The sequence below is a fragment of the Nannobrachium achirus genome (genome assembly GCF_963921795.1).
Source record: "Nannobrachium achirus genome assembly, chromosome: 12".
Classification (NCBI taxonomy): Eukaryota; Metazoa; Chordata; class Actinopteri; order Myctophiformes; family Myctophidae; genus Nannobrachium; species Nannobrachium achirus.
Window position 1 is genome coordinate 21,730,225 of NC_137832.1, and position 26,828 is coordinate 21,757,052.

The 26,828-nt window shown below is 43.4% G+C and overlaps 1 protein-coding gene across 1 annotated transcript in view; it reads right to left on the bottom strand.

Moving 5' to 3' along the window:
- adgrd1 (adhesion G protein-coupled receptor D1) overlaps positions 1 to 26,828 on the bottom strand; it is a gene marked incomplete at its 5' end in the record, with an annotated part of 74,817 nt that overhangs the window by 15,667 nt on the left and 32,322 nt on the right. Inside the window, 2 exons of the mRNA XM_080737878.1 lie at positions 6,322 to 6,445; positions 7,813 to 7,886. Coding sequence (XP_080594004.1) covers positions 6,322 to 6,445; positions 7,813 to 7,886 — 198 coding nt within the window. The remainder of the gene's footprint in view (positions 1 to 6,321; positions 6,446 to 7,812; positions 7,887 to 26,828) is intronic.

Here is a 26,828-nt window from a genome sequence, read left to right on the forward strand (position 1 = left end):
TACCGGACTTTTGATATAAATTATAATAAAAAAAAAAAAAACATCGGAAATTCTTCTCTGTGTCTTTTTGGAGCGATCTGAAAGGGTTAATATGCTCTGACAGTCATTTTCTGGTGCTGGGTGTGATACTCCTAATATCCAGCAGGCCACGCCGTTGACTCACATTCTGGATGGATGGCTGGCCAGGAGGAGCCTCATCCTCTCCCCAGTGTTGAAACTCAGCAAGAAGCTCAAACAAGATGGCTGGTCTTTGTCTCTGTTCGTGGATCGCGGTTTCAATCACGTTCGGGCGCCGCTTCTCTATCGCTCCTTTCCCTGCTTCGCCGCACGTAAACGAATGGAATTGATCTCCCCTCCGCCTCGCCAAAGTAAGATCGCCGACCTCTGCAGGATGAATATGTACGCTGTGTCGAGCACTCCAGTACGTGTTGTTATCATGTGGGCTTTGTTTTTTTAAAACATGTTTGTAAATAAATGGCTTATTTCTTCGGCGCTACCTCTGTTCAGAGGGTTCTGCCGCGGCTTGCAACGTGTTAACTTCCTTTGCTGTGAAAGTAATCAACTTTTTCATTTTTCAATTCATGCTTTTTCATTAAAAAGTCAATTTGAAAATTTCAGTGGCATTATTGAAGGGGTTATTTCCTATATTATGCTGTGTGGCATGATATCATTTAAATCTTAAAGTATTTTGCACAATACATTCAGAAAAACAGTAAACCTGTGCAGCTGGGTCCTGAACTTTCTTTTTTCTTTTTAAGGGATGTCCTGATCGGATCGGGAGATCGGAAATCAGGGAGATCGGGATTTTTTCTTTTCTTTTTCCTTAATGCATTGCCGAAAGATCGGATCGGGAAGGATCGGGATCGAATCGGGAGCAAAAATATGTGATCGGGATCGGGAGCAAAAAAACCTGATCGGGACATCCCAACTTAAGTTTATTGAGCGCTGTAGTCACATTACAGAGGATGTACAACAACAAAAACTGAAATTTAGAAATGGACCCTGGACTTTCTGTCGGAGCGATGCAATTAGGTGTGAATTCTCTGACTGGTCCCCTGACCCTCGACACAGGACCACTCCAGGCTTGGTTCTGAATGGCCATGCGCAGCTCATAGTGGTCAAGTTCACTGGTGACATCACTGGAGTGAGAATCTGACAAAATACGCCTAAAGAAAGACCTGTCCTTCAAAATCAACAAAACTAAAAAGCTGAGCGTGGACTACAGCAGGGGTTTTCAAAGTGGGGTGCCGTGACGGCAGTCCAGGGGTGCCGCGAGATAATTTGATAATATTTGAAATTTATTTGGACACTTGAAAAAATATTTAGTATCATTTTAAACTTGAAGTACAAAGTTATTTTCAGTCAGTTCTAACCAAAATGGCTATTATCTCAATGTTTTCCTCGCAACATAATCACTAAAATATCGTCACTGTCGGTCAGAAACCTCTTTTCTGCAAGTTTCAAATGTGTACGTCTTTTGGTAAAGCAAAGCCCTGCTTCATCATACAAGACTGTCGCACAAAACTAGTGAAAACAGCCGATCTACAAGCACACAACGCCTCGCATGTGTGCTTGTAGATCTGCTGTTTTCACTAGTTTAGTACATTTTATAGATGATAAATACAAAACGAACAGTTTTGGACAAACAAGGTTTCCACCCGACAACGATAATATGCTATAGGTGCTGGGAGTGAAAATTATAATGTAGGGGTGCCTCGGATTAAAAACATATTCATGGGGTGCCCTGAGACAAAAACGTTTGGGAAACCCTGGACTACAGGAAGCCGGACAGAGAGCACACCCCCATCTCACCTGGGATGTACACACTGATCAAGGGGGGAAATAGACTCCCTGCAAGCCAAATTACATCATGATGACGTTATAATAATGTCCTCCAGTGACTCCGGTGACATATTGTTATTTTCTTTTTCTTACTATTATTTCTTGTTATTGCTTTTTATTACTGCTACAATTTCGAGGACCCACTTTTACTCTCTATAAGAAGTTAAAAATCCTGCCAAATGTCATTTCAAGAATTTAATAAACTAGCCCTTACCCGTTCAAAAATATGAGCTCCAAAATGATGTGCAGTGTGTGGGTTATGGGATGTGCACTGTGCATACAGTATATGAGGGATGGAAAGTAACTTTAACTGGTGCTTGCATGATAATATATCAATGTAAGAAATACCCGTTTCGTTTAATGGCGACCCCCCCCCCCCCCCTACAGCATACGATTTGTGAAAGTGACAAACGGGCTTCACAGTTATGTTAGGTGTGTTCATATGCTAATGGTGATGCGATTTCAGATCAATTGCTCCAGCCACTGAGGAGAAACGCTGTTTCAGACAGACAGACAGACAGACAGACACTCACTCACTCACTCACTCACTCACTCACTCACTCACTCAGACATTCGCAAAATTATAGTATAGATACAGATGTTTTTAGTTTGTTCCTTTTTGCCACAAAAAGATGTTTTTTTCTTGAACACATTCTTTGGATTGTTTGAATCCACACACCTGTCCCCCCCAAGGATACGCTGTGTTATGGTTTCACGATGTGCGCAGTGCAATGTGGTGTTTCTCAAAGAGAGACAGCGGGTAATTGTGTTCCTTTGTGTACCCATATATCCTTGGCACTCTGTGCAGTCAGTTGCATTGATGTTGTTTTTTTGGAGCTCAGGCTATTTTGAGGGACTGGGGTTTGAATCTCCATTAACTCCCTTCACATGTGCCTTGTCATTAGAAGGGCCAGAGAAGTTGCAGCCTTCCAGAATAGGGACGCGTGGGACGTTCCCCTGCAGCTGAAGGATGAGGCAGCCCACTAATTAGAGGCCGCTCCAGGAGAAAGTATAGCATCAAATAGGACAGCTGTTACTCAAATACAATGTTGATCCATTTAGCCAGTGTTTCTCAAACTTTCAAATGTCAAGGTCTCCCCTTAACTCTGACAGTGTACAAATGGAACCAAATGGACCCGTTAGGGTTCATTTGGTTCAATTTGTACACTGTCACTCGTGTCAGAGTTACAGACTTGTATGGGTCAATTTAGACCCCCATAAATGAACCCACAGAGTCCCTGGAATCCACTTTGAGAACCACTGCATTTAACTACAAAACAAGGGCTCCACTTTTCTATTCTAAGGAAGCTATCCACGCTGCCGCTGACCATGCATAGTGGACACTGACGGTTGCCTTTTGAGAAGATTGTACTGCGTATGGTTAACAGACAGGCATTATGTTAATCCGTGTAGAAGTCTCAGCTCTATGGCTATAATGTGAACGTTACATTTTAAAGGACACCTTTGTTTTTTTTACAACAAGGGTTCATATTTTAGATTGTAATTAGAGAAAAGAAAAAGTGAGGGTTAAAATGTTTTCATTTGCTTCGTTCTATTGTTTTGTAGCGTTTACCGTGCTAAAATTTGGGGCATGCGTACGCATGGGGGCATACGTACAAGTGGCTAAATATGTATTTTTAGACACAATAAGCCAGCAGTTTCTTTATTGCTATTTAGAGTAACACTTCAAGCCCCCATAAGTCACATCCAACCATGAAAGGTTGCGTTGTATCTTGGTAATGGGCTTATTCTGTGTAAAATGACATATTTAGCCACTTGTACGCATGCCCCCAACCACTGAAATAAGAATCTCTAAAACAATAAGTAAATTAAATAATTTTAACACTCATCTTTTATATTCTTTAATTACAATCTACAATATGAACCCTTGTTGTAAAAAACTAAAGTTGTCCTTTAAAAAAAAAAAAAAAATAAGAAAAAGAAAAAAAAAAAAAAAAAGTGATACACAAACAGTGTGCCATTTATATCTCACATTTACAGTTCTGGCATAAACGATAAAAATAAATGCGTTGTTTTGTTTTAGCTTTGGCCTCTTGAGAGACTGCGGTGCTTGAGGCACAGACCACTGGCCTTTGCAAACGGCTCTGAAAGAACCACACTTAATCATTGCTGTCCTCAGTCCTTCTATATAAAACCACCAGTAGAACCAACATTGCTACTGTGTAGGCAGGGCCGTCACAAGGGGTAGGAAAGTGGGACTGAGTTACCAGGGCCCAAGGTGGAGGGGCCCTAGTAACTTTAGCTATTGGAAAAATAGCAGATATACGAGCTCACAGCGCGGCTGCGAGCTTGTAGATCTGCTATTTTTGAAAAGTCGTGAAAATGTGCGCAAATCTTTGAATATATGTATTTTTTTAAGTGAACATTTGTAACTCAAATTTGACTTCTGGGGAGGGGTCCCTGGAACTAAATATTTTGAGATGGGGGGGGGTCCTTCACATGAAAAAGTTTGAGCATCACTGACATGGAAACATAGGTTTCTTGGCACACATTTTCACGGTTTTTCAAAAATAGCAGATCTACAAGCTCGCAAGCGCGGCACTCGGTGCCGCGCTGTGAGCTTGTATATCTGCTATTTTTCAATAGTTAACATTCATGGGGCGGGCCCGCAGTGAATCCTTGTACCCAGGGCCCAGAATTTGGTGTGACGCCCCTGTGTGTAGGTCTGCTTATAATTGACCCCGGGGGAAGAGGAACAGTGAGAGTCAAACCCAAAAGCAGCAGTGTGCCAGGAGACTCTCTGAGTGGTGGGTGAACGTGTGGTTAACCACTGGCCACTGTCCAATTACACTCCAACAGAGCCTGACCCACGCCAGATTTCTGGGTCCAATGTCGGTTTTGTAGCGTCCTAGACCAGGGGTTTCTCAAACTCTTTTGTCTCAGGGCACCCCATAAATATTTTTTTGTAATCCGAGGCACCCCTACATTAAAATTTCACTCCCAGCACCTTATGTATAGCATATCGTCGCTATCGGGTGGAAACCTTGTATGTCCAAAACCGTTGATTTTGTATTTATCATCTATAAAATGTACGAAACTAGTGAAAACAGCAGATCTACAACGCATCGCGAGGCGTTGTGTGCTTGTAGATCGGCTGTTTTTACTAGTTTTGTGCGACGGTCTTGTATGATGAAGCAGAGCAAAAGACGTACACATTTGAAACTTGGAGATACAAGGTTTCTGGTCGACAGTGACGATATTTTAGTCATTATGTTGGAAGGAAAACGTTGAGATAACAGCCAATTTGGTTAGAACTTTGTACTTCAAGTTTAAAATTATACTAAATAATATTTTTTCAAGTGTCCAAATGAAATGCAAATATTATCAAATGATCTCGCGGCACCCCTGGACTGCCGTTGCGGCACCCCAGGGTGCCCCGTCACCCACTTTGAAAACCCCTGCCCTAGACCACCAATTACCTAAATTGTAGATTGATTAAAGTTTCTATTTAAAAATAAAAATGTAGCAATGTCGTCCAAAAGTCAAATAATAGCCGATATATCAGTCTGGATCTACATTCCAACACATTGTGTGATGTGCTGAGACATGGACCATCACAATGAGAGGGAAGGCCACTATGGAATAAGGGTGCTGATATGAAATGGGTAGTTTTGCTCCCAACGACAGTGGTCTGTGTACTTTAGGCCAGGGGTTCCCAAACTTTTTTGGCTCAGGGCTCCCCTGTGAATATTTTTTTCACCCGAGGCACCCCTACATTATATTCATAATTTGCACTCCCAGCACCTTATATTTATAGCATGTTTTAGCGATTATGTTGCGACGAAAACGTTGAGATAATAGCCATTTTGGTTAGAACTGACTTAAAATACGTTAGTACTTCAAGTTTAAAATTATACTAAATATTTTATTTTTATATTAGAAGTGTCCAAATAAATTCCAACTATTATGACATTATCTTGCGGCACCCCTGGACTGTTGTCGCGGCACCCCAGGGTGCCCCGTCACCCACTTTGAAAACCCCTGCTTTAGGCATCAAAGTGAAACACATGGTCAAATGCGCCCTGTGCGGAAACTAGTCATTCATTTGTGGTATGAGCCGGTGTTTCTCAACTTCAGCCCAGACTACGCTATTCACCTCTGCCAAAACAGCAGAAACCTCGTATCTCCTAGTTTCAAATGTGTACGTCTTTTGGTAAAGCAAAGCCCTGCTTCATCATATAAGACTGTCGCACAAGACTAGTGAAAACAGCCGATCAACAAGCACACAACGAGCACACAACGATGCAAGGCGTTGTGTAGATCTGCTGTTTTCACTAGTTTAGTACATTTTATAGATGATAAATACAAAACGAACGATTTTGGACATACAAGATTTCCACCCGACAACGACGATATGCTATAAATACAAGGTGCTGGGAGTGTCAGTCAGTCACACAGGTTGACACTAAAGTTGCTCCGTGACCGCGTATCACAGGAGACCGGGAGAAGAGCCCATACCTTGATTGGCACCACTTGCATGAGGATGGCAAAGTTGGTGAGGTGGTTGCACAGGCACACCGAGTAGGTGAGGTTTCCACCCGATCGCACGCATCCTTCGTTGGACCAGACGCCTTCCTTGGAACTGACGGGAAAAAAGATCCACAGAGAAGAAGACTGTCAGGGCTGTCACAAAAAAAAATGAACCTAGCCCAACCCTACCCTCCCCTGCCCCTTCTTTGTATATACTGTTTGTTTAGACTTACTGTTTTCTTTTTTGTTTTTCTTTACATATCTACTGCATAGTACTGTGTTCTATTTGTCTGTCATTCAATGTTATATGAGATACTTCAATGGTTTCCAGTGGAAATAAGCTTAGTCTTTTCATGGATCTCCTTTTAGTAGACCTTGTACCAGTGAACTGTACCGTCATGAAACTGTACCTTTTCCTATGCAAACTTCTAATAAAGTCTTCAATCAATCAATCAATCAAAACAATTATTACATAATCGTCTAATCGCAATTATTTGACATAATCGCAATTATTTTGTCAAAATCGTCATAATCGTGAATGTTGAGAAACGTTCATACATTTTCAGAAATAGTGGAAATAGCCGATCTACAAGCTCACGTTGTGAGCTTGTAGATCGGCTATTTCCAGCTCACGTTGTGAGCTTGTAGATCGGCTATTTCCACTATCAATGTTATTTTTTAAGTAGTAAGTTGTCAAATATGTCAGTAATTTCTTTGTGTATTTAGGTTATGTGTCATATCTGCCATGTGCAACTTCAAAGCCTAAAAGCCAAACAGAAATGTTATCATCAACGACAAAAACACAATTAAAACCGTTAATCGCAATTATTTGAGTGACAATTAATCGTCATGTAAAATGTCATATCGTGACTGCCCGAAAGACTGTTGCACGCAGACTCAACAAACACACATCAAGTGGGATTGGAAAAACACATGTTGTACATAGTTTCATCAACAAGCAAACACACACGCAACCACACACATCAGCAAATATATCCAAAGGGAAAAAAATAAAAATAAACAGGGGGTTTTAATCAGGAACATTAGTGGTTGGGAATATGCAGCATGATGCATTATGGGGAGGCTCACTCTTAAATGTTTTGCTGAATTCAATTGCCTGACAGGAAAATCCAATAATTCTCATTTTTCTTGAACCTCTGGGAGAAGGGGGGGGGGGGGGGGGGGGGGGTAGAGGAAAGGAAGTCCTGGAGTCCAACGAAAACACACTCCCTTTTAAAGTGATTTATGGTTTCTAAATAATGTTTTGGCTCCGCTTATCAGATGAGTGTTTTTTTTTCTTTTAAAGGTTACTTTAAAGAGCTGAAACAGCAATAAATGCAGAACACAGAGCATTTTTCCACAGTTAATGATGTAAACGTTTTAAGAACTAAGAATGAAATGCATGCAGGGTCTTTTGGAATCCAAGTCTAATCTGTTGGAATGACATGTGGCACCCGTGCTCTGTGTAGAGAGACTCACCTATAGTCCAGGAAGGCACAGTAAAGGAAGACTTTGTTACTCTGGTTCAGGGTTTGCTCCTGCTGCTCTTTGCTCTGAAAAAGGTAATGGAAAAGAACATATAGATATACTGTATCTATCACAGCCTTAATGTCTCCCCCCCCCCCAGGGGGGTCCCCAAATTATTTTGGGGGGTCCCCAGATGATTAACTTAATGTGCAACACTGATTTCTCGCTCAGCAGTAAACAAACCAACATAAAGTTTAAGTGTACAGAGGGTATCTGCACATTTCTAAAGTGACAGTTTAAAGACTTTCTAACACCTCTAAAACGACAAATTAAACATTGGCCAAATTGTCAAATATTAGAGTAGAGTCACAGGGCCGTCGAGAGTATTTTTGGCAAGGGGGTCAATATCAAAGAGCTGGCCGGGGCCCCCCTCCACGCGGGCCCCCCTCCACGCGTGCCCGTATTCGTGTTTTGGCCCGCGCGCAGCGCGGGCCGAAATAACGTGTATTTCACAGGAAATTACTCATTTTCAAAGTAAAAAAATGGTTAAAAGTGGTTCTACATGGCGGCATAACCGTTCAGAGATTGTGCTAGGGTTTTAAACTGGGTTTTAAACTGTTGATCACTGTAACTGGCATGGTTAAAATTTACCGGACATCTGATAAAAATATCGGTCATAGATATTTGTATGCATTAATGACAAGCAGGTCTGTGTAATGTGCCAATGTGAACCAGAGACATCGGTACATGTTGGATTGTACTGTTTGAACATAAGTATGTACACAAATGTTAGGGCCATCTTGCACAAATACATTAATTAACCATGTTACCATTTGCGCATCGGCGTGCGTAAATGGTTGCTCAATAACCTGAACATTGCATTACTTTGAGAACACATTTCCTTCATAATAAGAAACAAAGCATATAGCCTGCTGCACATAAATATGTATTTCAGATTAATCCTTCAAAATATGGCTCAGCTTTCAGCTGACATAAGGTAATAAAGTATATAGGCTTAGGCTACTCACAAGCTACTGTAATAGATAAAGGCGTCCCTGCATCTGGTTTAGGACAGCTGTTTGGGACAATTCAGTTGATAAGCATTTGTGCCTCCTCGGATATATTCCACTCAAGCCACGGTGACATTTTAACGTGTCCTCTGTCCACATGATAACGTGTTTCATCTTTCTGGATGGAACAGCCCAGTCCATTTTTTTCCATCTTCAAATAGGTGTGCAGTGGCTGGACAACTTAGCCAACTTTACTCACACAAGTGCCCTCTTGTTTCAAAGTGTCTGTAACATACTCTAACTAATAATACAGATTTGACTGTCCATCGTCCACGTGCAACTTAAACTGTGCCCTATTTCAAAGCCTTATTTTAGCTTATTTTACTCAGGTTAATATTAAAAGGAAATATGTACTGTATAACTTATTTTGTGCAACTTCGCTTCGCTTGCGTCTCTCTGGGAGGGAGAGAGAGAGAGAGAGAGAGTGAGAAAGAGAGAGAGAGATGTCGCTGAACTGCCGCTCCAAACATGTACAATTATGCAATATATAAGGTGCTCACCGCATTGTTGAAACTCTTTCTACCGACCCGCAAACTCCTCGTCCTCGCCATGTGTTAATCCATATGTTTCCAATAAATTAATGTTCACTCAAACTTGTCTCGGAGTCGGCAGTCGGCACTGTAGCTTCTTCCGCAAACAAAGCATGTCCTAGTATGAGAGCGAATAGCGAAGGAGATAAATGTCATGTGGGCCATCTTGACCCAATGAGATTCCAAGATTCCTGCCTACCGTAACTGACAGTGTAAGTGCGCCCTCCAAAGGCCCGGGCCGGAGGGAGGGGGCCCGGGCCGGAGGGAGGGGGCCCGGGCCGGGGCCCCCCACCCACGGGGCCCCCCCACTCCCGGAACGGGGTAAAGAGTACCCTTTACCCCCCCCTATCGACGGGCCTGAGTAGAGACAGACATTGTGAAAATAGCCGATCTACATGCTCAGATCTGCTATTTTCACAATAGAACCATGTTATACAAAATGTAATGCCTCAACTCTTAGTACTCGTCATGGTGTGTGTGTGGGGGGGGGGGGGGGTCCCCCGGTTAAAATATGATTATATTGGGGGTCACGGCCTGAAAAGGTTGAGAGCCGCTGCCCTAAAGGATGTGATACTGTAAATAACCTGTCTTTGGATTGTATTCGACGATTGATGGCTCAACGGTGTACAAGATTTTTCCTTTCTTCCACAACATAGAATCAACCTGCTCGGAAAAAAAGTGCTTTCATCCAAAAGCGGGCATGGAACCGTTCTAATGCAAAACGTGTGGTTTTGTCTCAACGCCAAACCCCGCCCCCAAATCTGGTTGGCATAACTTCCATCCATATATCGAGCGGAGCACCGTTCCAACTTGACATATTATAGCTAAAAATAGTCCCTGCCTTTTGTTGGGCCTGGAGTGGAACAAACCAACCCCCATAACCCTCTTCTCTCTAACATGAAATAGAAACGTCCTAATTGCCGTTTTAGACGCCAGTTAACATCTAAAGAAGACCGAACTCGTCCGAGGTCACACCAAAAGTGAGGAAAAAGGAGGTGATTGTTATTGCGCCGAGCGAGACTCCCTACTGTCTTCGACTGTTTCGTTTGATTACAACTCACTTTTTCCATGTAATTCCTCTCGGTGAGATTTGTAGTCCCCAGAGACAGTGATCTAATGGCCAAAATACTGGAGCTGTGCTAATTAGGCCTTGGCCCTGGTTACAGGTTAAAACCCATTCATAACGGGTACACATTATAGTGTATTATTATTTTATGCTTTAACTATTGAAAAACAGCAGATATACAAGAATTAGAATCTGAAAAGATTTTTTTGAGAAAAAAAATCTATGTTTCTATGTCAGCAATCTGGCCAGCCATCGTCAAAGAAAAGGTCCTTTTCTCTTAACTGGAGCTCAGTTAGTCTGTTCTTGAGAGACTATTATGTCAGTGGTTCTCAAACCTTTTTCATGCGAAGGACCCCCAAAATGATATTTATTTGGACACGGACCCGCATCTCAAAATATTTAGTTCCGGGGACCCCCCCCAGAAGCAAAATTTGAGTTACAAATACATCTATGCAAAGATTTGCACACATTTTCACGACTTTTTCAAAAACAGCAGATCTACAAGCTCGCAGCGCGGCACTCGGTGCCGCGCTGTGAGCTTGTATATCTGCTGTTTTTCACTGGTTAAAAAGCATTCAATAATTCTAGGCCCTAAATGGGTTAAAGCTCTACTGCTGTTCAATCTGTCGCCTGCCGCACTGAAAACAGCACTTCCAGGGTGTGCGCCGACCGATGACACACCGCATGCTCATTCCCTGGGCCTCGTCTCCGAGACTGTATAAGTGTACATTGCGATGAACTACAACTGTACCATTTCCTCCTGGAAAAAATTATGGCGGGCGAGTGAGGCTGACAGTCGGCGCGGTCTGCTTCCTGGCCCATATAGGCTCTGTGATTCACATTACAAAAGCATGGCTCCCAATACCTTGACTTCATTGTGAAACCGAATCACTCTCATGGACTGCATTGTGCACCGACCCTCGACGTGAAATGTTAAATGGTGTACATGAGGAGATTAAGCAGGACAAGGTGTTCTATAGCACAGGGGTCTTCAACAGGGGGTCCGGGACCCCTAGGGGGGTCCTCAGGGTTACTACAGGGGGTCCTCCAAATCTTTGTGTGATAAAAACTTGGGAAAATTGGGAAAATAGTCAAAAGTAGCCGATCATAGTTGCGACCTGATGGTCGCAACTCTCCCGATTAGGGAGTCTTACTGGTATCAACCACTTGAACCCTAGTGTCCATATTCTGAGAACTTTAGCCAAACATATTTGCTATTTTTGGCAAAGGTTTGGTGTAGAGGGGAAAAAGAGCACACCAAGTACAGAGTGAAAGGTCAAGTTTATTAGGTAGGCCTATTGACGGTTCAAGTGTATCTGAAAACACAAATGTACGTGAATTAAAAATATACAGATGATTATGCTGTCAAACGATGAAACTATATGGAATCTATGAACAGGTTGTGGGGGTCCCTGCTTCATCTCTCTCTCTCAACTAAGGGGTCCTTGGCCTGAAAACGTTGAAGACCCACAGCTATAGCAGTGAGAGTCCTGTGTGTGTGTGTGCACCCCCCCCCCATCCTCAAGAGCTGGCAGCTTGGCTCGACGGAGACACAAGTGACCATGAGGGTGAATTTACAGGAGTCCCCGTGGGCTTTACAACTCACTTTTCTTGTTAAGTGTAAATTAAAGCAGATGGGGGTGGGGTGGGGGGGGTGTGGGGGGGTTATACTGTAACTGGCACAGTATACACAGTCACAACCGAGGGACGCGCTGGCCATTGGGAAAAGCGGGACAATTCCCCGAACGGCCGGTTAATTCCCGGCCAGTCCAGGCCGGCCATTAGAAAAAAAAGAAAAAAAAAATGTCGGCCTTCGTTCCATTTTGGGGGATGTGCGGCCAACAAAGTAAATCGTCACTGTCGGGCAGAAACCTCGTATCATCATTCAAGGCCGTTGCACAAAAGTAGTGAAAACAGCAGATCTACAAGCACACAACGCCTCGCGTTGCGAGGCGTTGTGTGCTTGTAGATCGGCCGTTTTCACTACTTTAAATCATTTTTAAAATGATAAATACAAAACAAACGGTTTTGGACATACAAGGTTTCCACCCGACAACGACGAAATATAACTCATGTAAATTGGCCCACTGGCTTGTCACTTTGTCACGAATCTTTGAGTAGCAGCAGCGATATCTCTCTCTATAGCGCGCAATGAGGGCCTCTCCAACTCTTTTTCCCGGGCTGAATCAGGGGCCCAGCACGTCCCTGGTCACAACCGAGGGAGGGAGGGCACAGAATCAGGGGCCCAGCACGTCCCTGGTCACAACCGAGGGAGGGAGGGCACATTTGCGCAGCGTAACCCTTTGCTTTGCGGTGACAAATCCGCTCTCGGACGAAAACCGCAGAGACTTTGAGGGCTGTTATTTTATTGAAGGAAGACTAATTGCACACATGGTGCTCATGCAGGAGAAGCAAACATGTAAACCCTGCCCTCACGGGACAACGATCCGTCTTTATGAAAGAGTTGAGACGTACCAGACACAAACATATCTACTAACCAGACCATCACACATACTGTACTGTACGTGAGGAATACTGCTTGGACATCATTCGCCTGTAGCAACTCCCTGTTTTCTTCTCTTTTTTTTTCCTCTTAACTCTCAAATACCGGGAACGCACCCGAGTTGGCGTTATAGATCTTAACCACTTCAACCATTATTTTATGCCTTAACTATTGAAAAATAGCAGATATACAAGCTCACAGCGCGGCACCGAGTGCCGCGCTGCGAGCTCGTAGATCTGCTATTTTTTGAAAGAACGTGAAAATATGTGTACAAGTCTTTGAATATCTTTGACCCGATATTTGACCCGACTTCTAAATCCTACCTCTAAGTCAGTGATTCTCAAACCTTTTCTTGTCAAGGACCCCCAAAATTACAGGTATTTGGCCACGGACTCCCATCTCAAAATATGTTGTTTCAGGGACCCCCCCAGAAGCAAATATTTGAGTTACAAATGTTCGCTTTTAAATAGAATTATTCAAAGAATCTAGATTTTTCAAAAATAGCAGATCTACAAGCTACTTTTTCAATAGTTAAAGCATTCAATAATTCTAGTCCTAAATGGGTTAAATTATGTCCAGTGAGTGTTTGCGAGGGGATATCTGAGGCGAGGGCCGCCGGTGCGAGGGTCACTGGCGAGCGTCAAGAGATCTGGTCGGGCTGTGAACGCACGCCGATGTTCCCCGGTGCCCTGAGGCCGTTTACCAGCCAAGAGTGCAGGAGAGCGAGCCAACTCTTTATTAACAACAGAAGGCCAGCAAAAAACACCGCCTTGGAAATCACTTCAAGCGCCATAAGAAGAAGAGACAGAGGAACAGAAGGGGGGAAATGAAGAGAGAGAGAGAGAGAGAGAGAGAGAGAGAGAGAGAGAGAGAGAGAGAGAGGGAGAGAGGCAGGGGCGTCACACCAAATTCTGGGCCCTGGGTACAAGCCAAGGATTCACTACTGATGAATGTTAACTATTGAAAAATAGCAGATATACAAGCTCACAGCGCGGCACCGAGTGCTGCGCTGCGAGCTTGTAGATCTGCCGTTTTAGAAAAATCATGAAAATCTTTCAAATCCTTCTGAGGTTTTTTGAAAAACCTATGTTTCTATGTCAGTGGAGCTCAAACCTTTTCATGTGAAGGACCCCCAAAATGGTATGTATTTGGCCACGGAACCCCATCTCAAAATATTGAGTTCCAGGGACCCCCCCCCCCCCCCAGAAGCAAAATTTGAGTTACAAATGTTCGCTTAACAAATACATATATTCAAAGATTTGCACACATTTTCACGACTTTTCAAAAATAGCAGATCTAGAAGCTTGCAGCGCTCGGTGCCGCGCTGTGAGCTTGTATATCTGCTATTTTTCAATAGCTAAAGTATAAAATAATTAAGGCCCCTCCACCACCTTGGGCCCTGGTAACTCAGTCCCACTTTCCTACCCCTTGTGACGTCCCTGGAGAGAGAGGGAGAGAGGGAGAGAGGGAGAGAGGGGTGAAACCAGGCAGAAAACCAGACGCATGAGAAATAGAGGGAGTGAGGTAAAGAGTGACAGGGAGATACGAGCTGAGAGTCATCGAGAGAGACCGAGAGAGGGAGATAACGCTTGGATAGGAGGTGTTTTGAGCACTTCTCCGACTCCCTAGTGGGGATATCGACATCCACACCATCAATCCACATCTCTGCAGCTCATTTCACCGTAATCGAATCAAATTCAAACCTTTTTTCACACGTGTGATATGATAAAATCCAATAGACTGAGATACAACAGATGAAAAGTATCTACAATGGTAAAATAATAAAACTGACAGACAAAACCGAATACATCGGCAATACAAGTGGGAGTGTAAATAAAATTGGTAATATAACGGAATAGAATGTGGGTATTCGTGGCATTTATCTGCCACTTTTAATGTTAATGTTTAATAGACATATCTTACAATAAATGCGAGAAGTCTCTACGTGCGTGCGTGCGTGCGTGTATGTATGTAATCCGCGTATCTCGAGAACCGTTCGTCAGTCCCCGGCTTCAGATTCGGCACGCGCGTTCCCTGCCGCGGCGCGGAGTGCAGTGCAGTGCAGTGCCCGGCCTCGACCCGACCCGATGTGCGGTTTTCCAGAACGGGCGCGAAACGTTCGGAATAAGGCTGTTCCAGAGGAACCTGCGCAATATGGGCATAAAATGGATGCAGACAGACAGATTCAGATATATCCATATATGGGCATAAATAGACACAGGCAAACAGATGGTCAAAACGGGTCCTATGACAACAGTTATCATGGGGTTTGCATACGGTGTCCGCAGAGGTCTCCATTATATGGGCATAAATAGACACAGGCAAACAGGTGGTCAAAACGGGTCCTATGACAACAGGTATAATGGGGTTTGCATTAAAAGGTGGGCATTCGTTCCCTATTTACATCGTTCCCGAGTAGGCCGGTCCCCGACTAGACGATCGGCTGCCCGACAGACAGATACAGAGATCTCCATATATGGGCATAAATGGACACAGGCAAACAGATGGTCAAACCGGGTCCTATGATAACAGGTACAATGGGGTTTGCATTAAAGGCGGGGCATTCATTCCCTATTTACATCATTCCCGAGTTGGCCGGCTCCCAACTAGATGCTCTAGTTTCTAGCTTCTAGTAATAAATGATGGTATGGTAGCCTATAACTTGTAGTGCACGCACGCACACACACACACACACACACACACACACACACACACACACACACACACACACACACACACACACACACACACACACACACACACACACACACACACACACACACACACACACACACACACACACACAATCACTGCATACGGCATCACATTATATAACAACAACCGGGGGACATTCTGAGCTATGCTGCAGGTAGACCCTATGGTATAAACAGCACATGTAGACAATTGACATGTGGTCAGTGATTGATACCAGAAGGCCAAAAAACGATGTTGTCGTCAAACGCACAAAGATGTCAGAAATGATCTTGCTGTTGAGCGTCATGAACCTCATACTTCTAAAGTGCAGATTTTGTTGAGTTCGGAACTGAGAGCTTCCTCAACCTGCATCTTGTCGTCGCCCGACACCAGGAATGCTGAGTCGTCAGCGAACAAGAACAATTTGTTTGTTATAGGCTGCATTCCTGTCGTTACTGTAATAGAAGGAACAGTAACAGCCCTAGTATGCTTCCTTGGGGATCTACAAGTGCACAATCAATCACATAGCGATGTGTTGTGAGCTTGTAGATCTGCTATTTTAATGTTAGCCCCAGAATAGGGACGCAAGGATTCATGTGCATTTACAAATGTGGGTTCGGTTGCCCACAGTATCTCTAACCTCAAGTTTCAATTGTACTTCGTCATATGACCATGTTCCTTGCTATAAGTATACTTCAGGAAGAGAGAAGAGGAGCACTCGTCAGCAACGTGGTTCATATAAACATTCGTCTAGGGTGCACGGCTCAGGCAAACATTGAACGTAGAACAAGGACGCCAGCACTCACTTTAGAATGAATTCTTCTTGTTTATTAAAAGGTATCACCCCCAGCAGCCATCAGAACATATGGACGTTTCGGCCAGCAGGCCTTCCTCAGCGTGTTAACACGCTGAGGAAGGCCTGCTGGCCGAAACGTCCGTATGTTCTGATGGCTGCTGGGGGTGATACCTTTTAATAAACAAGAAGAATCCTTGCTATAAGTAACCAACACCATATGATGTATGAATAATACCAGAGCTGTGTTCTACCTGCACCGCGGTTATACGCCGTATGCTGTGAAGACATTATTTTTTAAAGCGTATGCCCTCGTGAACCTTTCAAAGTAGCGTATCTGATAGGCGTTATGCACTGGCGTCTGCCCTGGCCACAGGAATAATAACCACGGATCATAGATTATAGTATGCCCTCAAAAAAAGTCTAGAACACACCACTGAATAATACAATCATGCAACCCCTCTTAAAACTACCCTTCTATTAATTTATGATAAAACAATAGCCTTAAAAGATGTTTTTTTCCCCACTCTAAAACATGATTATCAGCTATTATGATTATACTAGGAGGAAGATTTTTTCCAAAAAAGTGAACAGAAAGAGTTAAAATTTGTTTTTTATGTGGCCACACCCACCAGTTCATTAGTATGCCTGGTTGTCATGGTGGCTGGTGTCCCAGCTGAAGTTAGCCACACCCACGTGTGTTGGGTGAATGGTAAAAGGGGAGGGGTTGATTCTATAATGTAATTGTACTAGAAGTTTGCGGCCCGAAGTCTAGAGTTCAGGCCGCTGCGCGGCCCTCACCGCCATGTTGCGGCAGTGTGGTGTGTGTAATGGCCAAATATGTTTTTTTGAGAAAAAAAAAATTGAGAAAAAAAAGTTTTGAAAAAAAAAAAATGGTGATGCGATGACGTGGTGTATACGGATGTTACTGCGATTGAGGTGAAAGAGAAAAGTGGAAAGTTGTGAGCTAACTATTAGCTATTTTTGTGTGTGTGTGTGTGTGTGTGTGTGTGTGTGTGTGTGTGTGTGTGTGTGTGTGTGTGTGTGTGTGTGCTACGCCCCCCTCGGTTGAAATTGGATCCGCCGGTCCCATAGCTGGGAATACGAGCCAATGGACGGCGGTCACCGGTCACCATGGCAACGGGGGGCCAATGATAGAGTTAGGGCGGTATTCCGTGAGTTCTACCGACATACATCTGATCTACATCTGATCTAGCTATGAGTTGAGGTGGATGTGAAGTGGGCGTGAATGGGCTTGGAAGTGGGATGCGGCTCTTAGAGGAATGTATATATAAGATCTGTGTTTTTGGACCGGCACTTTTGACCCACAAGGTGGCAGCCTCCAGGAAAAAAAAAACAAATAGAAAGGGAATACATAATTGCTCATAACAACCACACCAGGGGGTCTTAATGAAGTACTGTCAACCTCCGAGACACATGAAAAACAGAAAAAGTACAAAACTATGGCACCGCCTCTTTAAGATCCGGCTGTGCCTACAGGCTGCTCTGACTGCTCTGCGATTCTGTCTACTCCTCTAATTCAGGGCGAATGTTGTCCTGTCTTACTGCTTAACCCATTTAGGCCTAAAATTATTGAACGCTTTAACCAGTGAAAAATAGCAGATATACAAGCTCACAGCGCGGCACCGAGTGCCGCGCTGCGAGCTTGTAGATCTGCTATTTTTGAAAAAGTCGTGAAAATGTGAGCAAATCTTTGAATACATGTATTTTCAAAGCGAACGTTTGTAACTCAAATTTTGCTTCTGGGGGGTCCCTGGAACTAAATATTTTGAGATGGGGGTCCGTGGCCAAATACATATAATTTTGGGGGTCCTTCACATGAAAAGGTTTGAGAACCACTGACATAGTAGTCTCTCAAGAACAGACCAACTGAGCTAAAGTTAAGTGAAAAGGACATTTTCTTTGACGATGGCTGGCCAGATTGCTGACATGGGTTTTTCAAAAAAACCTTTGAAGGATTCAAAAGACACCTATAGAATCGGGTCAAAATTCTAATTTTCACGGTTTTTCAAAAACAGCAGATCTACAAGCTCGCAGCGCGGCACTCGGTGCCGCGCTGCGAGCTTGTATATCAGCTGTTTTTCAAAAGTTAAAGCATGAAATAATGATACACTATAATGTGTATACCCGTTCTAAATGGTTTTAATGACAATGTTGAGCCCGAGGGATGAAAATACACACTCTGATGTATTGCATCTGCACGTATAAGCCTTACACGACATACCCAGCAATTTGTGTACACCCGCGTGGAGCTCTCCTTCTCTTGTCTGTGGCATCTCTCAGACCTCCCATAACTGGCACAGCTGGAGGCCTAGCCCTCGCTGTGGTTCGAGCGAGCTTCGCCAAACACTGGCAGCTAGCATACGCCTCTTCAAATCCCAACGCGGAACACGCTGCGCTAAACTGGGCCAAATCAAATTTTAGATTTTGACAGCTGGTTCCTCGACTGGTTTATACTTCGTCGTAGGACGGTGTATACGTTCATAAGGAGTGCGAACGGAGAACGGAGACAGAGGAGGCTGCAGACCTTGTTTCCACGGTCAATTTACCACAAATGAGCGCTATGCAGTTACAGTCCAAACAGTGACACAGCAGCAACATGCAAGCCCTCGCACACACACACACACACACACACAGACGCACACACACAAACACACACGCACACACGCGCGCACACACACGCACGCACACGCATCAAGAAATCAAGTGAATATTTGCTGATTCACATGGAGACATTCAGTAGACAACTAGTCAGTCTAGTCTAAAATAAAATAAAATGAGAATGCTTCAACTCAATCCATTTTGCAGCTATAAATAAAATGCTGTGAACACAACCGCTGACAGCTCTTCCAGCCCCGCCACGGTGATGTACAATCCTTGTGGCTGGCATTGCCTGCCTGTAGTAAGACATATTTCAGTAGCGATGACGTCTAATTAAGGTTTGTCGTTTGTCTAAATTTAAAAACTGCTAAAGAAAGTACACTATTCTACGAGTGCAAAAAAAAAAGGATGTATGTCCTAGTGTCTTCTCCCCCCCACCCCTGATGTTCCCAGATCTTTGAGAACACAGAGTGCCCGAGTGTAATTTGGAATGCACTGTCTGGACAGATTACCATCTCTTGGCAAAACATCTGCCAACAGAGAGAGACCATGAGTGCGGGGGGCTCTCTCCATTCCGACATGTCGCCACTCCGACAGTGACTTCTTATTGTCGGAGTGGAAACACTTCCATAGAGGTTAAGGAATGCTATATAGAGTCTGGAACGGCAGCTCCCGAACGGCGAGTATCGGAAGTAGCCACTGCTGCACTGAACTGTAGTCCCATTGGAAACATAACAGAAACACAATAGCTCAGACAAAGTCATTCGAGCGGCCTATTCTTGTTACGGGTGTATAGTTTAAGAAAACGTTTGAAAACATCATGGAGGTAACACCAATAACACCAGAGAAAGACAAAAATAATGCCCCCAGAAATATTGAAAGGAGACATAAGGCTTCCAGTAGGACATGTTATTGCTACTGCACCAAGGGAGCGGTTGCGTCACATCCGCTTTATCTCGCACTCATCGTTTCTATTTCCGTTTGCCAGACTGTATGCCGGGAGCATTTGGCCAAATCGCGGAGGCAACAGTCTGGCCTCGCGAGACTAGGGTAAGGGTAATGTTGTAAGGGTAAGGGTAATCCCAAATGTTGAGTTACAGGACAGGATTTTCTTTGGGGTGCATCTGTCTTGTGTTCAGTGCGTGCCTAGACGTAGGCCAACTTTCATTTGATCAAATCAAGATAATAAATCAATGGCAGACTGTCACGTTGTTTACTACGTTGTTGTTGTACCCTTATTTACACCTCTCATGGTGGTCCGCATGGTTGGTCTATCAATGTACACCTCGCATGGTGGTCAGCATGGTTGGTCTATCAATGCAAAACGGAAGGTGCTCTCCATTCCGACATGTCTCCATTCAGACATTGACTTCATATTGTCGGAGTGGCAACACTTCCATAGAGGTTAGGGTTAGTGTCAGAATGGAGACATGTCGGAAAGGAGACATGTAACCCATGACTGCACTGCAACTCAACCTAGGGTTGATCGGTCACAGCATCTTTCCTGTAGTGGGTTTTCAACCATATCAAGTTCCAATATTTATTCAGCATTTGAGCCGCGGACCACCATCCTCTCAGCCCCAAAACGTAGAGTATTGTGTTGTCGTTGGATCTGATTTTGTCCACAATTGCATAATGTATTGATGTAGCCATGGCGTTGCTCAGACTCGTTCACACTGCGTGGGCACGTGGCAGAGGGGGTGATGAGTCGGTCTGGCCCCGCGAGGCTAGTATTGATGTGGTGCCATAGGACAGCGGTTCTCAACCTTTTCAGGCCGCGACCCCCAAAATAATAATAATCTTCAATTGGGGACCCCCCCCACCCTGATGAGCACTAAGAATTGAGGCATTACATTTTGTATAACACGGTTTTATTGTGAAAATAGCAGATCTACATGCTCACAACGCCTCGCAACGCGAGGCGTTATGAGCATGTCTGCCTCTAGCATTTCTGCCTCTAATATTTGCCAAATTGGCTAATGTTAAAGTTTTACTATGTAACTTTTTTTATAAAACAAATCTTAAAATTGTCCTAACTGTTAAATCGCTAAAGTTTTAGAACACCCACTCCGTTATTTTCAGCTTCTGAAGCCTTCTCTTAATATGTTTTCTATGATCCTGGCCGTGGACCGGTTTTCGCGCCATGATGACGTAATCTGCATCATCTGTATACGTTGTGTATACGTTGCCCAATCACATCGCCGATCATGCACACATGGTACACTACCGGCCAATGCAGCGCATCTTGAAGTGGGGTCGCCATATTTGTAGTCGCCCGTGTGTCTCTTTACTCAAAAGCTAATCTCGCCTACCAGGCAGGGTGAAGTCGTCCGTTTCTCCGGAATGCCTGAACGCCCAGGAACCAGGGACCCCTCTAAAGATAGCTCTCGGCGTTGTGGAGGCAGACGCGGGGGTGTGAAGGTACGAAAAACGGGCGAAAGACGCGAACGCGACCGCGGTTTGCTATATGGCTACTGACCACTAGTTGAGAATCTTACACAGTATAGCTTTAAATCTTTCTTTTAAGAGGTAATAGAAAAGGTCTTAAAAGTCCTTAAATTGTCACTTTAGGAACGTGCAGATACATACCCTCTATACACTTAAACTTTATGTTGGTTTGTTAACTGTTGAGAGAGAAAACAATGTTGCACATTAAGTTAATCATCTGGGGACCCCCCCCAAAATACTTTGGCGACCCCCCTGGGGTTCCCGACCCACAGGTTGAGAACCACTGCCATAGGAGAGATGACAAGCCAATGCTGATCAAAATAACAATTCTTCTACATTCTCAAACTGCGGAGACTTCTTGTAAATTACCGTAAGTAATGCAGATGTTTAACAATAATTTAACTCTTAAAATGAAACCAAATGGACACGTAAGGGTCCATTTGGTTTCAATTTACGCTCTCAAGAGTCAAAGATCTATGAGGGTCCATTTGTTTACCAACTCTCCATCATTTAGCCGTGGTTTTCAAACAGTGCTCCGGGGACCACCACTCGTCATTGAGTGGGTTCCAGGTGGTCCCCGGACCACTGTTTGAAAACCACTGTAGCGAGAAAAAAAAAACAGAAGATGTATTTTCAGGTTAGGATCCGAAATGTATCCAATCAGGAGAAAATAACTGTACACACTTAATTTATAGTTTCTTAATGTTCCAGGTCCAATACTGTCAGCTGTTAGTTTCACCACTACCTTTGATCTTACATAAGCAGCACAGTGGCCTTGTGGTTAAAGTGTCCGCCCTGAGATTGGAAGGCCGGGGTTCGATCCGGGGTTCATACCAAAGACAAAATGGGACCCAATGACTCCCTGCTTGGCACTCGAGCATCAAGTTGGGGTTAAGTCCCTGCGACATACTAGCGTCATGTCCAGGGGATGTACTTGCACATCAAGCTGCCTCATGCACACAAAACAGGAGATGCGGGGCTCCTGCCCTATATAGTCCACATGGCTCTGGAAAACTTACTTATTTTATTATCCTGTATCGTATCCTACGTGAGAATCGTTATCCCGATCTGAACATGTGTTTACTAATTAAAGAGCTGTAGAGATTGGGAGAGATCCCTGTTATTGAACACTCATTAGCAATGATCGTTATCGTAATATAGAGCTATTTAACACTTGTTTTAACAAAGTAATATCACATACAGCCTGCATAAATGTGTCACAAATGTGGAAACATTGCACTATGTGACTTCCGAAAGGAGGATAGTATATCGTCACTGTCGGGCAGAAACCTCGTATCTCCAAGTTTCAAATTTGTAATTCTTTTCGCAAAGTAAAGCCCTGCCTCATCACACAAGGCCGTCGCACAAAAGTAGTGAAAACAGCTGATCTACGAGCACACAACGCCCCTCGCGGTGCGAGGCGTTGTGTGCTTGTAGATCGGCTGTTTTCACTAGTTTAAAATCATTTTAAAAATGATAAATACAAAACAGTTTTGGACATACAAGGTTTCCACCCGACAACGACGACATAGTATACATTTCCCAAAGACAAACCCAACTGTTGTTAGTCAGAAAAGGAAACACGTTATTACTGTAAATCTGGGAACAGCACACAGAGGCAGCATAGAGTGAAACATTATCCAGTGCACTAGGCTCAAAGGACCCGACCACAGCACACAGTACTTAATCTACATTATGCTGGCATGAGGTCAGAGCTGTGGTGTCAAAACTCAGAAATCTACACAGTAATATCCGGAGTGTTGGATGAGAGTATAAAAAGGTACCCATTGTGGGTTCCATTGCAGTGGTGTAAAGCAACTAAGTAACATTTACTTAAGTACTGTACTTAAGTACACTTTTGAGGTGTTTGTACTTTACTTGAGTATTTCCAATTTCCAACACTTTTACTTCTACTCCTCTACATCTTGGATTCAAGTATTGTACTTTTACTCCACTGCATTTACTTGAAAACTTTAGTTATTAGTTACTTTGCAGGTGTAAATTATAAATTTATAAAACACACATTAACCCACTTTAGACCTATTTTATACCTTGGCTATTTGAAAATAGCCGATCTACAAGCTCACAACGTGAGCTTGTAGATCTGCTATTTTCAAACATTTAGTACTTTTACTTTTGGTACTTTAAGTACATTTTGATGCCAATACTTTCATACTTTTACTCAAGTACATTCTGAATTCTGGACTTTTAATTGTAAAAGAGTATTTCTACATTGCAGTATTGATACTTTTACTCAAGTAAAAAATGTGAGTACTTTTTCCACCACTGACTCTCTTAAAGATGTCTTTACCATGAGATCAATCCATTTTCTCTTCCCCAACTATAGAATGACTCACATGCACATTGTGCCAAGTAATTTCTGTACATAACCTGTAAAACGTTTGGCAGCTTAAAACATTTGTTTTTAAAACTGTTAGCATGTATTTATTTCCCCGGTTTCCATGGGAATAAAATGCACTATTAAAGCGAATAAAGTTGGACTAGAATTGACTTTACTTTAAGAGTTTTTCTCAATAACTTCAATCTCCAATCAGAGATCAGCCATCGTCGACTCCTTTGTGCCACAAAAGCAATAAAACAGCCTGGAATAACATCATCATAACCTAACGGGTACACTTTAATGTGCATCATTATTTTATGCTTTAACTATTGAAAAATAGCAGATATACAAGCTCACAGCGCGGCACCGAGTGCCGCGCTGCAAGCTTGTAGATCTGCTATTTTTGAAAAATTGTGAAAATTAGAATTTTGACCCGATTCTATAAGTGTCTTTTGAATCCTTCTAAGGTTTTTTGAAAAACAACCTATGTTTCTATGTCAGCAATCTGGCCAGCCATCGTCAAAGAAAAGGTCCTTTTCACTTAACTGGAGCTCAGTTAGTCTGTTCTCGAGAGACTACTATGTCAGTGGTTCTCAAACCTTTTCATGTGAAGCAAAATTTGAGTTACAAACGTTCGCTTTGAAAAATACTTCAAAAATAGCAGATCTACAAGCTCGCATCGCGGCACTCGGTGCCGTGCCTACTGTACTGATCAGCAGTTATTACGCACTGATCACATGTAGGGAACTGAGATGTAAGTGAAGGTAGCATTACAAGGTGGTTGCCGACAACCAGTGTTGATTCGACTAAAACCACTAAAAATGCTCGCCTATTAAACTACAAGCTATGATGACTAAAACTAAGACTATAAATATATTGACAATTTCGTCAACAAATCTAAACTGTTTGGGAGGGACTAGTAGATCTCTGAACATAAGCTCACATTAGATAGGCTATTTCAGCATTCCATTTTAGCTGGCAAAATCAACTGTAGAGTAGTCGCCTAAATCTAGACTAAAGGTGGTTGCACACTGCACAGCGTGTTTTTTGTTGCGTTTTGGAAATCCGAAAGCCGTAGGCCAGGGAGAGAGAGAGGAAAGAGAGAGAGACCAAGGGACTCAGTGGGACAGCTGCGAAAATCGGGAAAAATCAACCCTGGTCCGAAAATAAATACAAAACGGGCGGCAGTGTGCAAACGTGATTGACATAACGTGAGGTTGATTTTTTTATTCACGCACTCCGAAATTCACTCCGATATTCGGCCCGAAAAACGCAGCAGTGTGCAAAGACCTTAAGACTAAGACATTTCAGATGACTAAAATATGACTAAAACTAAATTTGATGTCAAAATTAACACTACCGACAACAACACCATGGTGCCTGACTCACGGGTATACTTCTTCTACACTAGTTAATACTTAAAAATAGAGAACACAGTATATTAGCCACTGCTGAGTGGCTGTTTTCACAATTTTGGAAAAAAAGACATGACCAAAAGGGACCCCAGTTTAAAAGGCAGTTATTTATAAGCCGCCATATGAGGAATTATAAATCAGAGGCTCGCAGCATGTGGAGGAGCGATCTGGAGCAGTGAGGGACAACACAACTGGCCTAGAGTGAGGTCATAACACCAGGGGAAATGCAATAAGACATGCAGCTGTGGTCCCGGCTCGGTCTCCGAGGTAGACACTCAAAACAACTATGTAAGTGTTGATAGGCGTGAAGGGTGAGAAGACAACTGGAGCCAATTAAAGTGGAAGTGCGACTCGGAGCATTGTTTTGATAAGGTGGGCACGGGGGTGGGAGAAGCCCACTGGCTTTACATGCCAATAACCTTGGTAGCAAGAGTAAAAACAAACAAACATGCGCTGTTAAAATCACGAGTGTTCATTTAACTTCTAAAGAGAGTGAAGAAATGGAATCAAATAGATCCGTACACCAAAATATTACTGTGTGTGGCATAGATTACACAGAGCATTCCTTCCCTTCGGAGCATCTTTACTGTTAATAGTAAAATTCACACCAGCAGCTACAATGAGTACAATCCCTAGGCCAGTAATGTCAGTAATTTATACAGATTTGTACTGTAATGTATGTTAATCATGTGGTTATCCATACCTTTTCTATGGAGTAGTTCTAGACTTGTACAGGATTTCACAAGCCCGAGTTCTCTAATTGCAAGCTTGCTCACGCTCAACAACATGTCGACAACATTTTCTAAATCCCAGAACCACAGAAACAGCATATATTTGTTCTTAAACAGAGCAGTGTTCGAAATGAACTCACATGACAAACAAAAAATATATCATATTAAAAAAGAAGTATAGGACCACTTTATACTGTCCCTGGGAGGGAGAGGTGGTGTTGGTGGTGGAGTGGTGATAGAGACGAGGTGGTTAAACGGGTGTAGAAGTGAAGAGAGACCCTCAATGCAAAGCTCTTGGCAGGAGGGGAGAAGCAATAGCCAGACCACCATCTGCGATTGATCAGCACGCTGGCTCATACAGCTGTGTGTGTGTGCGCGCAGTGCGCGTGCCTGCGTGTGAGTATGTGTGTGTGTACGTGCGTGCGAGTGTAAGTGTATGTGTATGCATACTTGTGTGAGGCTGGATAGTGGATATGTACATGTATTTGTTCATGGGCGGGTGAAGAGAGAGCAGGGACGTGCAGAGAATGTTAGAGAGGCAGGGGCTGAAATCTCTAAAAGGGCCATTTGGTGGAAATATCAAAAATAGCAGACCTCCAAGCTCACAGCGTGACGCGTTGTCAGCTATTTTTGGTACTTGATACCTAGGGATGGGTATCGTCTGCGATACTTTTAATGGTATCGTTTGCATGACGTCGATACTATCGGGTATCGGTTCACGTAATAACGAACGATACCTCGTTTCGATTCTCTGGAACGCACCCCTGGCCGGTCGCATCTGTAACAGTTGGGCTACTGAGAGTTTAATGACTGCT